Here is a 19,092-nt window from a genome sequence, read left to right on the forward strand (position 1 = left end):
TATTTTGTATTATGTAGTCTCAGATAAGAATATAACAGTGTATCTGTAATCATAGTTAGGAAAATGAAATCTTGAGGATGGTGGTTCAAAGACAGCTTGAGCAGAAAAGTCCACATGACTCAAGCTCCAAAAATAACCAGTAAAAAATGGACTGGAGCTGTGGATAAAGTGGTAAAGCCCCAGCCAAACAATTATGATGCTTGAGTTCAAAAAGCCTGTAGAACATCAATTAGCTATGATGTCATTAATTTTCTTAATAAGTAGAGTTACATGCTACGTTAGAATTTTGTCATTATCTGTTACTTGACCTTAAATTTTGTGAAAGTAGCTTCATTTGCCTCATAAATCTTTGCCTTTTTATTCCCACAAATGAATTCCTAAAAGCAAATGCACAATGATGTTTGGTCCCTAAGTAGGAGGCCCAACTCCCAAGTCTTGTATACTGTCTTGTTTGGGGGCCTGTTAGCCATTTCCAGGCTTAGTTACTACTATAAGACTTCATGGAATTCTCTATTCTATAGCCTATTCTTACATCTCTGTTGAAATTACTTTTCTTAACTGGATTTTTAAAAATCTCTCATTGCAGGCTGGGGAGGTTGCTTAGTGGTAGAGTGCTTGCCTTGCATACATTAAGCCCTGGGTTCAATTCCTCAGCACCACATATACAGAAAAAGCCAAAGTGGAGCTGTGACTCAAGTGAAAGAGCACTAGCCTTGAGCTGAAGAGCTCAGGGACAGCACCCAGGCGGAGTTCAAGCCCAACGTCTGACAAAAAAAAAAAATTCTATCTTTGCTCTGAGAGTATGTCATTCATATAAGACTTAACAAAATTCTAAATGCTTTTTCTACTTTGACCTTCACCTTAAACCAGTGTAAAGGTCAGATAAGCTGTGAAGTAAATCTGCTGACTGAGTTTATTGGAGCTCAAGGACAGGTGAAGTGTGCAATAGGTTATATAGCTAAATAATGATAGGGATGTAGCAGAACTAATTTTATGTTGTGCTTTATACTTTCAGGAAGTCTACATTTCTGACAGTTTTAAGACATATTTTGAGATTTACTCAATATTGAGTAAATCTCATGTGAATTAATCACCAAATCCCATGTGAATTAACATAATATTTTAGCAGTCTTTTTTTGGCTTGAGTTCCCATATTATTTCTAGGGTAAAAAATGCATAATCAGATTTGGAGGAAGGAGATGTGTGTTTTATCAGATTTATACAGTTTTTTATAAAGAAACATTCAAAAGAATGATGTAAACTGCTAGTAGTAGCATAGTTTACTTTAGTCTATCTACTCTTAACTCTTTATGCTATTAGTAGTAATTTATATCTGAATCCCTCTTACCTTAGAGGTAGACACATAAATACTTAGTTGGCGCTTAAAAAATACATCAAACAAAAGAGTAAAAACCATTAGTAGTTGTACTGTATCATCAACCATGTCTTTAAGCATGTTTGAACACAGATTTTTTTTACATTCTTTCTGAGCTATATGGGCTTTATAGTATCAGATTGGCAGGGGGGTGCATCTTCTTGGTCTGTATCTTCAGCACTGCTTTCCTGAATGACTCGGTGTAGAATAGATTGATCTGAATAGCTGTTTGTCAGACCACTTGTTATAGTAAGTAAAGAAATACTTTTCAATAAATTTTCATTTATTTGTAAAAATTATTTAGGGTACTATTTAAATGGCTCTTACATTGCTCTCATGATCTAATAAAACACATTTTAAATATGAATAAAGATTAACTGTATTTCCTGCTAATTCAGTTTTATATGGTTCAGATGACATGTGTAAGGACATGTTTTTATATGTATAATATATCTAGAAGTATATAATTGCTTTGCAAATGATAAAATGTCATGCAAATATTAGTATGGTGATATTATCTAGATCTTAAAATGGTATTAATTTCCAAATGCCCACACAGCTTTTCATATCACAGATACTTGTATATGTGGGCTTATTTTTAGTTCTGACATTTTACAATTTGTCCTTTGTTTACATGCAGCAAGGAGTTATGGGCGAAGACGAGGTAATTCATTCTGTTTGCTATGGTATAATTGTTTCTAATTGGGTTTTACTGATCAATGTTGTAATTAATAAATCCAGATTTTTATACAGTCTATACCCTCACAGAAGAATTATATCTTGATGTGATTTGCGCAAGTTTTAAATTCTAACACTCTTAACCTTCAAGACTGTATTTTCATACTAATGATTATTTAATACACTTTTCTCTTTTAAACTGTCCAGGTTTTTTTAACTTTCATAGAGGTTATTTCTGTATTTTTGAAAATATGACCTCTGTTTATTGTCTGGGGAAAAAATAATTTTTAAATAAAAGTAATGTAGCATGCACTGTGATTGTTTACTCTATACATAATCAATTGTCTTACCTGTAGTATATAATTTACATATATTTTATTTTTGTCTCAGTTGAAAATAACATATATATCAAGTAGGTTAGTATTAATACTGATTGATTAAAAATCATTGCTGTTAGTTCTCCGCTAAAACTAGGGAGCCTTTTTCTTCCCCCTTCTAACACCCACATGCTCCTGCCCCTCCTCTTGCTCCTCACAGCAGGATTCCCTGTTTGGTATTCTAAGGAAATGGTTCCTACTTCAGGTGCAGACTGCTGCTGAACTGTCTGTGGTTGAAACTTTGCCTCTCCTTTTTCCATGTTTAGAAACTGAGGGAGGAAAGTAGGATGAGAAGAAGGAAAGTACTTTAACATAACTAGACCCTCCTCTAAGTGAACAGTAACCATGATATTTATACAGTTCTGCTACACTGAATAAAATGTGTTTTTTCCTGACCTCTAGAATCTCCCTGAAGCTGTGAAGGAAGGCCAGCAGTAGCAGTGCTCTTTGGTAGATTTTAGATGTGTGGCTAGTGCTTTGTTTACATCTAATCATAAGTGTGTGTACTTCGGAAACAAACAAGCAAAACCATTTGAAACCATTGACAACTAAAAAACTAGTATTTTATATTTTGATGTGGTAGCTCCAGTTTCCTATTTCAGATCCTCTGAATTTAACTTCATGGTTGGAATCTAGCTTCTCCAAATGCTCAGTAACATCTTCTATTCAATTTTGTGACTACAAAACCATAAGGAATGAAAGTTCAAGATTTATAAACTGAACCTAGGTTGCTTGCTAAAAGCTGTTATTAGCAAGCAAAGAGTGAGAATATAAAATTTTAGTGCCTATTCTCAGATCGGTGGACTTGCTTATTGCAGTATGCTGCAATGTGGAGTTCTCATGAAAACAGCACATATACCAATCTGATTTTTAGGTGGTTTTGAAACTCTAGAATACTTCAGAATTTATTCATTTATTAGACGTCTTCCATTTTTAACTCTAGTCCGTTTGGCATACTACTGTATTAATGTCACAAGCTAGTAAATTCTTAGAAGCTAGGTATCAGAAAATCAATCACCTTGTTACTTCTGATCAGTCCAATAAATTTGTAGATTGTAACTATGAATTAAGATAAAATGTTTTATCTCCATGCTTTCAGAGGAGAACTTGTTACCCTACTTATGTGTCTTATCTGTGTCTTATCTTACGGAAGCCATAAATGGGAGTTGAGCTTCAGAACTGCCTCACTTGGATTTAAACCTCCATGGTAAACACTTCCTTGAGGACAGGACTGGCAGATTTTCCACACATTTGGCCATAATGCCCCAAGTTTCCTTTTAGGTTAGACAGCATTACTGTAATAATTTTTTTAGTTGGCCCTCTGGAAATTATAGCAGTCTCTTAAAATTTTTTATTTTAAAAATCAGGTAAGGGGCTGGGAAGGTGGCTCAGTGGTAGAGTGCTTGCCTTGCATGCTCGAGGCCCTGGGTTCGATTCCTCAGCACCACATAAGCAAAAAGAAAAAAGCCGGAAGTGGCGCTGTGGCCCAAGTGGTAGAGCGCTAGCCTTGAGCTGAAGAGCTGAGGGGCAGTGCTCAGGCCCCACAACCGGACCCAAAAAAAATAAATAAAATAAAATAAATCAGGTAAAAGGCATTTACATAGAAATATTGTTTATATAGTGATAAATATTGTAAGATTTTACTTGAATCTCAAAATACTTTGCCAAGGTAAGTAATAATCCACATGGTAAGTAATAACCAAAGGAATGGATGATTCAGGAAGGGCTAGAAACAGTCACCTGGTTCTCTTCCTATTCTCTACTTATTCTAAAAATAGTATTTATTTCAGACTGATCTAACTATCCAGGACCCCCATTATGAGGTTCATGCTGTAGATTTGGTCAGTTAATGAAACTGTATTTATTCATTTATTTAGTCACTCTTCTTTGTTAGAAAAAATGTAAATATCTGAATCTGTTTATGCAGCTTATGTCAAAAAACAAACTTTTCCCCCAAATAAGCCATGGCTTTTGCCAGTATGAGTAAACAGAATTCAGTTCACAAAGCATTCTGACTTTCAAAATTCATTTCAGTGAGAACCATTTCTTTGTACTTGCTGCCTTCTATTCACTTTTCAGTCAGGCACAGGGTAGCTGTTTTCATTAAGACTCTACAGTCAAACCAAATTGCTACCAAAAGGAGAGAGAGAGAGAGAGAGAGTATGTGTGTGTGTGTGTGTGTGTGTGTGTGTGTGTGTATATATTCTAATTTCTTTCATGTCAATAAGAAATTTAAGTAAAGCAGCCTCAAGATACTAATTTATAAGATATATCCCAGGAATAATCAAAATGTAGTTATAATGGAAGTAATTAAGAGAAAGCCAAGATTTCTTTCTCTGTACTTTTTGGAACCTACTGTTACTCCACGACTCCCAGGTGCTCCAAGACTCCTAGGTGCATCATGCCCCAGGGCACTCTGGAGTTCCACTTCAGAGCTGCCTTAGGCGTTGAATTAGGAAAAAGGAAGGCACGCGGTGAGCTGCCGTGGACTTCTGGAAAATGACCTCTCTCTTGCATCTTTGTTCACTGTTTCTTGATGCCATTCTTAGAGTGTGGGTAGGAGTGGGATGAGACTGTACAGTGAGATGTGACGTGTTACTTAGCTATTGTCACTCAGTGTGAAATATTTTTGCATCGGTCAGCTCCTTGAGTGTTGGATTAATGGGCCAATATGCTCCTGAATAACAAAGAACTAAGTTAATGTACTAACCCCAAGGAAGGTAAATTAGCTTATGAAATACAGAGAAAAGAAAAATAAATTTAGGGATGCAAATTTGGGAAGCTCTGTTAGAAAGTTGGATACAAACCCTAGTATATAATCGTTTAGATTTATTACACTGTCAATAGTAAGCTAAGGAGTCAATAGTAAATACACAATAGTATTGTAAATAGTAAATTTACAATAGTAGTAAATATACACAATATATTGTGTATTTCTTTAAAGTTGAATTAGGATTTTCTGATTTCAAAACATTTTTAAGTAATAACCAGGAACACCTGTCATATACCTACTATCAAATCTTTTTATGATTAAATCAAGGCAGGAATGTTCATCTTTGTTAAGTAGCTGATAACTTTCAGAGAATGGGTGAGAGTGTCTGAAATACAAAAAACATAACTGGATAATACTTTCAAACAGGTGAGCAAGCTGTAACCCATTTGCCAAGCCCCCTGTTTATGTAAACAGAGTATTGAGATACAGACATTTATTTACTTTGGCTGCTTTTGAGCTACGTGGTGGTGGAGTTGAATAGTTGCAACAGAGACTATATTTCCTATGGACCTTTATGGCACTCCCACACTACCTACCCTATCCCCTCACTTTGAAGAGACCATTTATACTAGTTACTACTCACCAATTTTAAAGGAACAATGTATATAGGCAAATGTATATAGAAATTAAATGTAGTAGGATAATAGTTTATGATTGATATTTTGTTAAGTATCTTTTATGAGTCAAGGACAAACCTGTTGTTGACAGATTTAAACAGTCTGTTTACCTTAAAATTCCTTTCTCCATTCTTTGGAGAAGCATACCGGACCAGCAGGTCTGTCTCTCTCTCTCTGTGTCTGTCTCAGTCTCTGTCTTTCTCTAAATCACTTTTTCTCTTTGAGCGTAAATTAATTGTACAAAGGGTTTTCATTGTTATACATTCATTCATATGAAGTACTTGGATAAAATTAACCCCCTTGGTATTACTCTTTCAAGGGTGTAAATAGTTTACTTCTGCCTATTAATGTTGCTGTGTGGAGAAATGTGTTTATTCCCAGGTTCCTCTAATGTGAAAATCTGAAAACTCCAGCGTAATTAGGAATGTCTGCATAAGTGCTAATTGCTACAACTTCTCTGGCACATGTACATGTGTGTTACACATATACCTGCACACACAGGGACATAAGATAGGGGACAGCCATCTGTCACACATGCATGGTATTTTGTTTTTTTCTTGGTGCTTGGCATTTACTCCCTACTCAGTATGTAGCTCAAGTGAACTATACATCCAGCTCAGCATTTTGGTGGTTATTTTGTATGTAGAGTCTCACTGGCTTTTTTGCCTGGGATGTCTTTGGACCATGATACTCCAGACCCCCCCCCCCCCTCCTTGAGTAGCTTTGTTGACAGACATGAGCCACTAGTGCCTAGCTTAGAAATTCTTAACAGTTGGGGCTAGGAAGGTGGCTCGGTGGTAGAGAGCTTGCTTTGCATGCATGAGGCCCTGGGTTTGATTCCTTAGCACCACATAAGCAAAAAGCCGGAAGTGGCGCTGTGGCTCAAGTGGTAGAGCGCTAGCCTTGAGCTGAAGAGCTGAGGGACATGGCCCAGGCCCAAAGTTCAGACCCCACAACTGGACCCCCCCCCAAAAAAAAATTCTTAACAGTCTTCTTTTTGTATTATGTAGAAAAAATGTTTTTACTGGACTACAGACAAGTCTCACACTTATTCTAACTCCTTTTAAAATAATAATTTGAATCATAATTGTCACAATGAGACTCGTTTGTATTAGTACTGTGCCCCTCATTTAAAAATTTACTGATATATTTTATTAATATATGCTATTTCACCAAAATTACTATCCATCATTTCTTTTTCTTGGTGAATAGAATCTCAGGCATGAGTATGCCACAATTCTTTCTGAACTTCCCTATATGAGTTGGACCAGGCAATTTGCATCTTGTTAGAAAGATGCTATGAATAGCCAGTGCATATTTAATATTATTGCAAACTTTTATTACAAACTACAAGATATGCTTCCTAATTTATACTTCTAAACAGTATGAAACTGACTTGGAGTTAGCGTTTTAATCTTATCCATTCTGTTAAGTATATAAATAATGTGTCATTGTGGATCTAATTTTCATTTTCCTGAAACACATTTTAATATACTTAGAACCTCTTCCACTTTATCATGCATTTTCTATTTTTATACATCTTTGGATGCGCTCTGCCAATATGTTATTTAGGATTTTTGCATGTGTTCATATGGAATATTAGCATACATGACGTTTTAAATTATATTCTCAGGCTTATTATTGAGAAAGTTAATGTCTTTGTTCTCTGAAAGAGCTTATATAAAATTGCTAATCCTGCAAAATCTAGTTTGTCAGTAAAGCATCAAGGCCTGGAATTTTCTTTGCTGGAAAGATTTTTGTATTTATTCTTTTATAATTATTATTTCAAATATTTTTTGAGGGGGCAATTGTGGGGCTAGAACTCTGGGCTTGGGCACAATTACTGTGCTCTTCAGCTCAAGGCAAGCGCTCTACTGCTTGAGCCACAGAGGTTTTTATTGGAGATGAAAGTATCATGGAGTTTCCTGCCCAGACTGGCTTTGAACGGTGATCCTTAGATCTCAGCCTTCTGAGTAGCTAGGATTATAGGTGTGAGCCACTGGTGCCTGGCTGGTTTTAAATTTTTTAAGACATTGAATGATTCAGACTTTATTTTTCCTGTACAAATGTGGAAAAATTAATGTTTTCATCCACAAGGAATTGTTCATTACTGTATTTGAAATTCTTAGTATAAAGTTATTCGTATTTGCATCATTTTTTGATTATTTTTTATATAAATGTTGGAGGTTTGAGGATTTTTTTTTTCTTGATGAACTTTGCCTACAGGTATGTTATTTTATAAGCTTTCAAAGAGTCAACTTTTGGTTTTACTAATTTTCTTTAACATTAGTATCTTTACTACAAGCTGATTCATTTCTTTATTATGTTCCTTTTATATCTAATTTGCTATTTTCCCAACTTTTGTGGCAGAAACACTTCTAGTTTATATAAATCTTCCTCCAATTAGGTTTTTGCTGCCTTCTACAGAATTTATATTGCCAATGTCAATTTTTATTCACCTGAAATAAAAGAACTGGAAAAAGGCATATATCATTAGAAAGCATGTTTTTATTTTGTTTTGTTTTGGTTTTTTTTGGAGGGGGGTTCTGGTTGTGGGGCCTGAACGCTGGGCCTGGGTGCTGTCCCTCAGCTCTTCACCTCAAGGCTAGCACTCTACCACTACCACTTGAGCCACAGCGCCACTTCTGGCTTTTTTTTTTTTTCTGCTTATGTGGTGCTGAGGAATCGAACCCAGGGCCTCATGCATGCAAGGCAAGCGTTCTACCACTGAGCTACCTTCCCAGCCCAGAAAGCATGTTTAAAATAAGTTGTACATAATAGATACATATTCTTTTATAGTCACATTCATTTGGATTATGGAAAAGGATAATTGGTAGAAAGATTAAAAAGTAGTATTTTTGTGAATAATCCACTAACTCATTTACATGAGTCTTAAAGTCTATATCTCTTATAACTTCTGGAAAGAAATTATTTTCCAGCAATAAAAATTCTTGTTAGTGTTGACTTATGTGAAATGTTCTCAACCTTTCTGTTGCTTCTTGTATTTGTCTGAATGTTAGCTATTATGATTATAAATTCATAGTTATCTAATTGCATTGCTTCTTTAATGATCAAATATTTCTTAGTAATATAGCAGAGTTATGATGCATTTATAATGAAAATATACTTGGATATTACACTTAACAAAAACTTAACCCTAGCTACTCAGGAGACTGAGGTCTGATGGATCAGGAGTCAAGGCCAGCCCAGGCAAAAAAATCTGAAAACTTCCCCCTGAAAGCTAGAAATGGAGCTATGTGGGTGGTTACAGTGGCAGCATGCTAACCTTGAGCAGAAATGCTCAAGGACCACACACAGCACAGGGTCTGAGTTCAAGCCCCAGGTCCAGCACCAAAAATAAATAAATATTTTGGGATACTGCTTTCTGACCCTGTGTATAGTAGTTATTACATTTAGTAATTCTATTTTAACTCTAAATATTTGTGATCACTGTTTTTTTTTTACCTCAAGTTAAATGTCCCTAAGACTTATATTTATGGGCTGCTTATTGACATGTGTAAGGACAGTAAAATGAAATATTTACAAAGCGTTGGCATGGCTTGGATTTTTCATTGATTATGCCTCAAAACTAGTTCATCTGCTTTTTTTCTCTACCTCATCTTATTCACTTACTCATTATTTAAAGCTTAACCTTCAGTTTAAGCAGTGATTCACAATATTAAGTGTTTAGTTAACATGGGTATCTTTCAAAATGTTTAAACTGACATCAGATCTGTCACATGATAATACAGGTTTCTTTCCCCATTATGGTATCCTAGAAACTTTACATTCTTATATTGAACTTAGGCATGTAGCTAGCTCACTCATTGATGTGTCCCCCTTCCATTTTGCCCCCCAATACATTCTGTACAGGATGTCACATTTCTGGTTGTCATTGTCTATGACACATAGTCATTATGGGTCATATTTTTCAAGATGATAACATATAAATGATTCTTCATGTTGAACATTTTTTCCTAGATTAAAATGCATGCTATAGGTTGTGTGCTTTTTTCTCTATCCCCCCCCCCCCCAAATCCTTCACTAATATTCAAAGGAAAAACAACCTGCCTTCATTCTTTTTCCTTCCAAGTACAGTCTTCATTTGTGTCTGAACTTAAACTCAACTCTACATAATTCTCATCCAGCTTTACTTACATGGCTACTTTCAAACATCATGCATTTCCTCAAACATAATTCTCATTTCTTAAAATCACTTAGCTTCTCTTTTTTTCCTTTTACTCTTTTATCTTTCTTAGGCACAATAGCATTTTGTTTCAATCCTTTCTCTAGCTCCTATATCTTCCTTGTTTCCCAAGGAATTATCATTACTTCACTCTGGAATTTCTATCAGTGATATTAGAAAAAGCCTAAATTGTCAATACTGTAGGATAAATTCCAAATTATTTTCTTTCTCCATTCCGTTTCCATCTTTCCCCAGACATTTGTTTGTGAACATTCTATTAGCATATTAAATTTCATATATTTAAAGCTTAACCTATTTTTCTTTTTTATTTTTGTTTCAGCTCTTTACTGTTCTGTATTCAGTTGATAGTTTGGAACTTTTGTTTCATTTTGTATTTGTGCCAGTACTAGAACTTGAACTCAGGACCTTGTACTCCTTATTAGCCTTGTACTCTGTGGCTCAAGTGATGTTGTACTACTTGTACCTCCAACCTGTGGCTTTTTTTGCTGGTTAATTGGAAATTAGCGCCTCACAGACCTTCCTGTCTGGGCTGGCTCCAAACGTGATCCCCAGAGCTTGGCCTCTGAGTAGCCAGGATTACTGATGGGAGGGAGTCAGATGAGGGCCTCGGGAGTCAGGTTTTCTAATTGTAAAGGTGATGTACAGCGAGGTTACAGGTTTTGAACGGTGTCATCCCCTCCTTTGTTTTCTCCCAGTTTTTCCCCTCAATCATTCATTTTTCTTTGGTTTTTCCTTTTCCATCTATTTATGCTACTTTTTTTTTGTACAACTTCTGATCTGTTCACTTCAACCACTTTACCTATATTTGCTAAGACAAATTTTTCCAAAGCACAGGAAAATTTACCCACCAATTTTCTTATTTTTGCCATTTACTAAATAAAATGTCTTAGCCTGCCTTTTAAAGTAAATGTTTCCCCTGGCCCCAACTAGCTTTCTTTTATTCTCTTTCTTTCTAACATATTTCAGTTAACAACTACTCCCTACTAAATAAATTTATTTGTCCTACCTTTTCTTATGTTTCTCCTTCTACATGGAAAATTTACTCAGAACCATGTTCTTAAAAGTATGTTTCTACCTTTAAAGTCCTACTTTATCCAGTTCCCTCAAGTAAGCTCTGCCAAAGCTCACCACAGACATGCTCTAGTATTACATGGAAGTTTAAGAAATTATACTCATGCTTTCTTCCTATTTCCTCTAAAGTATGTTGGAGCTTCCTTAGAGACATATATCAAAACTACATGTGTAGATCTTAGTTTACCTAAATGTAATTTGAGGAGAGAGTACTCTAAGGAAGTCATTTTATTTTTTGTGTGATCTCAGAGTATAGTAGCAGGGTATATGTGCTTCTGAAGGGTATACTCATATGGAGACTAATGTCCTACAGAGGATGCCTTAAGTATCAATTTATGAGAAAAATGAATCTGGATTAGTGTCACCCCTTTCCATCATTCTTCCCTCATGTATCCTCCACCAAGCCCTATCCTCTCAAGTTTCCTGGTTCCACTTTCACACTTATACATTAAATATTGTGACTATTCATTCACTTACTGTTTATTTCTCCATTGATCTGTACCCCCTTAATCTCCATACCCTTCAGACAAGACATGTTCAGCTTCCTGGTATTCATTTTGTTAAACTGTTGGTTAATTATTCAAAGGAGTTACATTATTATGTTTGCTTTTGTGTTTTAGGTCGTTCTTCACTCTTTCCGATAGATGATGCCTTGCTAGATGATGGTCACAGTGACCAAGTTGGCGTTTTAAATTCACCCACATGTTACTCAGCTCATCAAAATGGAGAGCGAATAGAACGCTTCTCTCGAAAAGTTTTTGTTGGTGGGCTTCCTCCAGATATTGATGAAGGTAAATTAATTTGGCTTTCAATTCATAACAAATCAAAAATAGAATAGAAGCCCCTAAAACACCCTTGTAAGTAAGGTATGGAATTTCCTCTTAGAGATTTTTCAGAGCCATAATTGATACCCACCTCTGTCAAAATATGTTTTTGTTTTTGTGGTGGTCATGGGGCTTGAACTCTGTGCCTGGGTGCTGTCTCTCAGCTCTTCAGCTCAGGGCTAGTGCTCTATCACTTGAGCTACAGAGCCACTTCCAGTTTTCTGAGTGGTTTATCAGAGATAAGAGTCTCAGACTTTCCTGCCACAGGTGGCTTTGAACCATGATCCTTCTGAGTAGCTAGGATTACAGGCATGAGCCCCAGTGCCCAGCTTCAAAGTAGTTTTTGATTTGTTGGAATATGAGGTAATTGATCACATACTTTTAAGAGTTTTTTTCTAGCAAACAGTACATGTATATATTGTTACTGTATTTTGTGTAAAGATTTCCATGCTCAAGGTCATATCCTATTTTTTTAAATATTCCTCATATTTGAAAATATAACACTTGGATGATCATAACATACACACATACAAATATATTTAAAGAATGAAATAAATGGAAACAACATGAAACTGTGTTATACATGTCAATCAAAATTTAAATTTAAGGATAAATGTACTATAGAGCATGTAAGAATGAGACTATATAAAAGCCAAAAGGGAAATAGAAAGAGAGCTAAACAGGAAATGTAATATAAAAACTACTGAACACAAAAATGGTCATGTATACAATGAAAGAAAAGTAGTTCGAGATGAAAGTTTAAAATACTGAGAATGTGTTAATAGGAAATCTACCACTTATTAGTAACACAAAGTATTTTTTCATTTTGTGTAACGTGTTATGTTTTATTTTCCCTAAATATTAATCAATATAATAAGATACTTAGGGGCTGGTAATGTGGCTTAGTGGTAGAGTGCTTGCATAGCATGCATGAAGCCCCGGCTTTCCTCAATACCACATAAAATGAAGAAATCATTTAAAAAGCTTCAATAAGTAAATAAAAATAAAGAGTAAAACTTTAGAAAGAAAGAGTTTACTTAGACAGAATAATTCAAGTAGATCATTGAAAATCATGTCTTTCACTGAAACTACCTGGCTATATCAGACTTTCGAATACTGTATTAACATTACAGCTATTGTAGTGTTATTTCTGGATAATATTTCTAGAACTTCATAAGCAAAAATAGCTGTTTATTTAACTTGATAATATTACATTTTTTCCAAGCCTGGGCTGTTTATGATTTAATATACTATAAAGCAACTAGTATTCAGACAATGTTGTATAAAACATTAAAAAATTCACTAGGTTAGTCTACCCATACTGCTTAAAAAATGAATTTATTTTGACTACAACATGTAATTTTATATATTATTTCAATAAGAATATTATATATTTCTATTGTTTATATTATATATTATATATATTATATTATTATGTATTTCTATTGTTTTAGAACATTTGGCACTTTTAGTATTGAATTTTAGTAAATTGAAGTAATTAAAATATGAGATTTCTTTGACTGTATCATTACAACTAATTTTTAATGCATGTTGTTGTACTTTCTTAAGATGAAATAACAGCTAGTTTCAGAAGATTTGGGCCCTTGGTAGTAGATTGGCCTCATAAAGCAGAAAGCAAGTCTTATTTTCCACCAAAAGGTAAGAATTTCCATTGTTAACTTTGCTAGGTTGTATGAGAACAAAAGAAATACTAATTGCAATTTAATGTAAGCACTTATATATATGTATATATGTAGTAATTTATAATTATACTAAGAACTTCATACTGGGATTAGATTGTGAAGTGGGATACAATCCACCAAGTTGTGTAGAAATGTCAAGACAAGCATATTTTTGAGTCATTTGTATTAGTCATTGCTGGGAATAATTCCATAATATTAAGGTTGGCATGCAAGATTTGGTGCTTTCTTTTGTGTCGTTTCTGTCATTCTTACTAGATGCATGGTTTTTGTTTAAATGATTTTGATTGTTCACAGGAAAGGAGGGAGGGATGTATTTTCCCAATGACATGGGAATCTAAGCAGAAGCTTGTATCCAAGTCTGAACATAGTCTCCAAAGAGTTTTTTAAATATTGCATTTAAAAGTTTTGACCCTTAGCATGTTTTATTCCTGCCTCTCTAGGGTTAATTTCATAGTATAATTTGGAAAATTTTAGGAGAATGTGGAATTTTCTCTCTATTTAAGGAATCTCTGGAACCTTTACAAGTTTTCTGTAGTCCAGAAGTAAGGTCTATAGCTTGTATTATGCCAAGAGCATTTCATAAACTTTGGATTCTACTATACTCAACAAGCTAAATATCCCAAGTTCTTTAAGAAAGTGGTAGCACTATTCGAAAGAATGTGGAAGATCTTGAGGCTGACCTGAGTTGGGAATTATTCCCAAGCAATTTACTTGCTGTTAAGCTTGACTTTGAGTTGATGCCCCAGTTTTTACTTCTAAAGTTGAAATAACATTTCACAGAACAACAGCAACAAAAGGAAATTGTGTAAACTTCCCTGTTTGTGCTCTATAGAAAGCAGCTAATTGCTTTAGTATCTGTTTTTGTGTATGTATTTTCCAAAGGATATTAGGCTAACCTATAGAATGTATAATGATTCAAGTCCTACTTGATAGATTTTTTTTTACTTTTAAAAAAATACCTTTTTTCCTCTCTCCCTCTCTCCTCTCCCCCTACTCCCTCTCTTTCCTCTCCTTCAACCTCTCCCTCTCTCCCCTTCTTTCCCCCCCCCCTTTCTTCTGTCTCCCCCCTCTTATGTGAGTGCCAGTCCCAGGACTTGAACTTAGGCTTAGGGCCTGGGCACTGTCCTGAGCTTTTGTGCTCAAGGTTAGAACTTTACCACTTGAGCCACAGCTCCACCTCCTGAACTTTGAGATCCTCAAACCTCAGCTTCATGATTAGCTAGAATTATAGGTGTGAGGTCCAGATAAAAGGCATGTATTTTCTAAATAATACTGGTATTTGAGGGGAAATCACTTAACATAATGCTTCATTTTTATTGGTTATTCTAGGCTATGCATTTCTTCTCTTTCAAGAAGAGAGCTCAGTTCAGGCCCTAATTGATGCTTGTATTGAAGAAGATGGAAAGCTCTATTTGTGTGTTTCCAGCCCTACTATCAAGGACAAACCTGTAAGTAAATATTGTATGAACTTTAGGCTACAAACAAAGTTTTCCATAAAGTATTTGGAATTTTTTTAATGGAATTAGTTTTTTTAAAACATCCAGATAACTTAGGATATCAAGATAGAAAACCATAACTAAAATTTGTTTTCAAATCCAACTATGAAAATTGTTAAACAAGGAAAGAACTAAAACTAAGTGTAATTTTCTTTATTCTATAGGTTCAAATCCGTCCTTGGAATTTAAGTGATAGTGATTTTGTCATGGATGGCTCTCAGCCTTTGGATCCCCGAAAAACTATTTTTGTTGGAGGTGTTCCTAGGCCACTACGGGCTGGTAAGTAGAGTATTCTTAAAAAAAAAAATCATTAAATCTTTGGTAGCTATATTATGTATCTGTCACTGTGGAGTGATTAGGGGGTATATATTCTGTAGTTGCTCCCTATAGAATTTTGAGCATATTCTAAGTAATTTTCTTAAAGCTTTCAAGAAACTGGGTAACTGGACACTCACCTATCAGTATTAATAGCTAACAAGCAGATTCTAAGAATTTGTATATTCTGAAGAAACTACTTGAATACTTGAGAATTCTTAAATTTAGTTCTCTAAGCTACAAGATCTTTGGGTCCGTGTATTTGGGTGCATTCTGGCATATAAAAAGTATGTTTTTTTCTCTTTACTATGTTTTAACCATTGACTTAGCATTGTAGACAAGAAAGCCAGTAGCTTCTGTTTATCAACAAGAGGACCCTGAAAAACATCATATAGGATATAATCATAGTTGTAAACACACATCCATACAGGCTGTATGACATCATATACCATCTGGAGGCTTTAGTGGTTTCTTTCACTGAAAACATCCTCTTCCAGCATGGGTTAAAAACTTATTCTCATACATAAATACTTAAAAGAAGATGATGGGCTTATACTTAAAAAAAGTCTCTGGGAAATGAGTGGATATGTTACCATTTGATATCTTAAAGATACTTGGATTGAAGCTTATCCAAAGATTAAACAGAAGGACTAGAGTTGGGTCAGTATTAAGTGTTTTGAAGAGTCATTTCAAAGAGAAATCTTGAGTGCAGGAAAATAGGACACATTGGAAACTGGAAGAGCACTCTGGCTGGTTTAGGGATACAAGGAGTGGAAGAAAAACACACAAGAAGACACTGAAAGGCAAACAGATTACATGAGGCTAATAGGCTAATTTGGTGTTTCCCCTTAGAACTAAAGAAGGTTTTTGGTTTGTTTTATGCTAGTCCAGGGGCTTTAAGTCAGGGTCCAGGCTCTGTCCTGAGTCTTTTGGTGATTACTTGTATGTAAGAATCTCTCAGACTTTCCTGCCTGGATGGGCTTTGAACTGTGATTCTCAGGTATGTCAGCCTCCTGATTAGCTAGGATTACAGGTGTGAGCCACTGATGCCTAGCTCTTTTTTTTTTTTTTTTAAAGCAAAGACATCTCCTCTGAGAGAAGTCAAGTTGTCCTAAATATGGGTAGGCCACATTAGAAGTCTATAATTGTAGTTCATGAGAGAGTTTTCTAGAATTATTAGGGAAAATGCAGAAAGAACGCAGTTGGGGGAGGTTACTAATATTGATAAGGTAAATTCAAAAGTTGAATCTCAGCTTTCGCTCTTAAGTCAGTAGGTAGAGAGAGCTATGAGGAACACTGAAGATAGAGAGAAAATTAGGAGGGAAGATTGTGGTATGTTTTTGGTTTTTAAGTACAAATTTATGGCAGTATTTAAAATTCCAGGCTATCCTTCAACACAACTGCCTTTCGTTAGGTTCCTACTAGCTTGCTTTTTAAGAAAAACACTTTGAAATGTGTTTCCTCATGTATAATATTGACCTCCTTTCCTTTTGAAGTGGAACTTGCTATGATCATGGATCGGCTGTATGGGGGAGTTTGTTATGCAGGAATTGATACAGATCCAGAACTGAAATACCCAAAAGGTGCTGGGCGAGTTGCTTTCTCCAATCAGCAGAGCTACATTGCTGCCATCAGTGCTCGGTTTGTTCAGCTTCAGCATGGCGATATTGATAAACGTGTAAGTTGCATATTGGAGAATCACTTATGTCATATAATAATGTGTTTTTTCAACGCTTACTACACTAAGGACTTAATATTATAATTCAAGCCTTCTGTTTTATACTCCTTTATCTCTTAAAATTATGTTAAAAATGTCCTTGAAATAGTGAAATTCTTGAACATATTTTAAACTTTAAGTGTAATATAAGAAGCATGATACAGGTATGATTTTTAAATTACAGAATTTTTCTATCAAGCAGTAAGTCACAACAATGTTTCTAACTGTGAGGGCAAAATTTTAAGAGCCGTACTCAAGCCAGAGTGCCGGGATTGAATCCCATTTCCAGAACTTGCTCTATAATCTGGGCACATCAGGCCTGGGCATGCCACTTTGCATCACTCACAGAGTGGGAGACAATACTGTGCCTGTCTCAGTTATTTTGAGAACTAAATGAATTTTATGTATGCACAAGCATTTAGAACAGAATTTGGTATGGGATGCTATTTAATAGGGTTCAGACAAGAAAGCTGGCTGCCTAATACCAACTTGAGAGTAAGCTATTACAGCTAAGAGTAGCCAACCCTAAATTACAAGTATTTACTGTAGGCCACACTAGCTTATGTTTCTCGTGTATACACTAGCCCTCAGAACTCTGAGACAGCTTCTATCATTCTTTATGAGTATAGAAACTGGGGTTGACAGGTTTTATTGTTCAGAGCTGTCTGATGTCTTCTGCTGAATCATGCCTTTACCCATGGGGTTTTACTATCTATCACAGAAGTCTAAATACACCTGTAAGATGAACCACAGTTCTGGTCTGTCTGTACCAGTTATTTACAACCAAATTATGGCTCTCACCTGTAGTAGAGAAGAATTGTTGTAACCAGAGGCTGTTCAAGTCTTGCCATTTCACATGTGGTATCGGAATGAGTGGGAAACCGAAATCATTGGTCTTCCATGACTGGTCCATTTGAGTGTCCACTTACAGTCATTCCTACCTCAGAGCATACCCAACACACAGGTGTTGCTTGACAGAGCAGGTGGAATGCCTTGCCAATCAGTTAGATTTTTGTTGTATTTTTAAAAATATTTTCTGTCTTTGGAAAATACAGTAAGCATTACTTAGTCCTTTGAAAAAAACACGTTAAAGTAAGTGAGGTGAGTGATTGCTTAACTGCACAGTCAGTTCTAAACATAAAACATGTAGCTTCAATACAACTAACCCTGGAACAAAATTACTTTTTAAAAAATTTAAGTTATTGTATGATAAAGCTAAATGCACTGGGAAACTTCCTCTTTTCTCACCTTTTAATGATTTCTAGAACAGTGTAAGCATTTTAAATCATTAGAGATTTGACTTCTGAAGCAGATCCTAATGAGACGTTTTTCTTCCCCCATTTTCTAGGTGGAGGTAAAGCCATATGTGCTAGATGACCAGATGTGTGACGAATGCCAGGGCGCACGATGTGGTGGGAAATTTGCTCCCTTTTTTTGTGCCAATGTCACTTGCCTGCAGTATTACTGTGAGTTTTGTTGGGCAAATATCCACTCCCGTGCAGGACGTGAGTTCCACAAGCCATTGGTGAAGGAAGGTGCTGATCGCCCACGCCAGATCCACTTCCGCTGGAACTAAAAATAGCAAACTGGCCTCTGTCTAACAAGGAAAGAAAGGGTGCATGTGGCTTACTGTGTCTGAAGATACTGACATGCAGAAGAAATAAGTGCATTCTTCTGCTTTTTCACCCCAGCTATCAATACATGCATCTTTATCAGCAGCCAAAACACTACAAGCCTCTTGTTTTTCACCAAAACCCTACATCTCAGGCTTACTAATTTTTGTGATATTTTCATGTTAAAATAAAATGTTTTTTTGTATTTTCTCCAAGTTATTTTTATATGTAAAGTTAAATTAGATATGAGAATGTTTTGCGTAGGGGCAACACAGACTGCTGCTATAGTGGGTGAAGCGTGCACTTATTTCTAAACATGGTTTTTA

General features: G+C 35.5%; 1 protein-coding gene across 7 annotated transcripts in view; it reads left to right on the top strand.

The window, feature by feature from the left end:
• The window catches only part of Cpeb2 (cytoplasmic polyadenylation element binding protein 2), a 50,874-nt gene that overhangs the window by 28,348 nt on the left and 3,434 nt on the right, over positions 1-19,092 (top strand). For 4 of the 7 annotated variants that reach the window (XM_042674724.1, XM_042674727.1, XM_042674725.1 and 1 more), the window contains 7 exons: positions 2,016-2,039; positions 11,719-11,889; positions 13,492-13,581; positions 14,955-15,073; positions 15,286-15,400; positions 16,933-17,114; positions 18,502-19,092. The exon at positions 18,502-19,092 is cut by the window's right edge and continues 3,434 nt beyond it. In XM_042674724.1, the coding sequence (XP_042530658.1) occupies positions 2,016-2,039; positions 11,719-11,889; positions 13,492-13,581; positions 14,955-15,073; positions 15,286-15,400; positions 16,933-17,114; positions 18,502-18,729 (929 nt within the window). In that variant the 3' untranslated portion in view covers positions 18,730-19,092. The remainder of the gene's footprint in view (positions 1-2,015; positions 2,040-11,718; positions 11,890-13,491; positions 13,582-14,954; positions 15,074-15,285; positions 15,401-16,932; positions 17,115-18,501) is intronic. The other 3 variants (XM_042674729.1, XM_042674726.1, XM_042674730.1) reach the window with 1 other exon arrangement.

The sequence above is a fragment of the Dipodomys spectabilis genome, unplaced genomic scaffold, assembly GCF_019054845.1.
Source record: "Dipodomys spectabilis isolate Male_0828 unplaced genomic scaffold, ASM1905484v1 ptg000021l, whole genome shotgun sequence".
Taxonomy (NCBI): Eukaryota; Metazoa; Chordata; class Mammalia; order Rodentia; family Heteromyidae; genus Dipodomys; species Dipodomys spectabilis.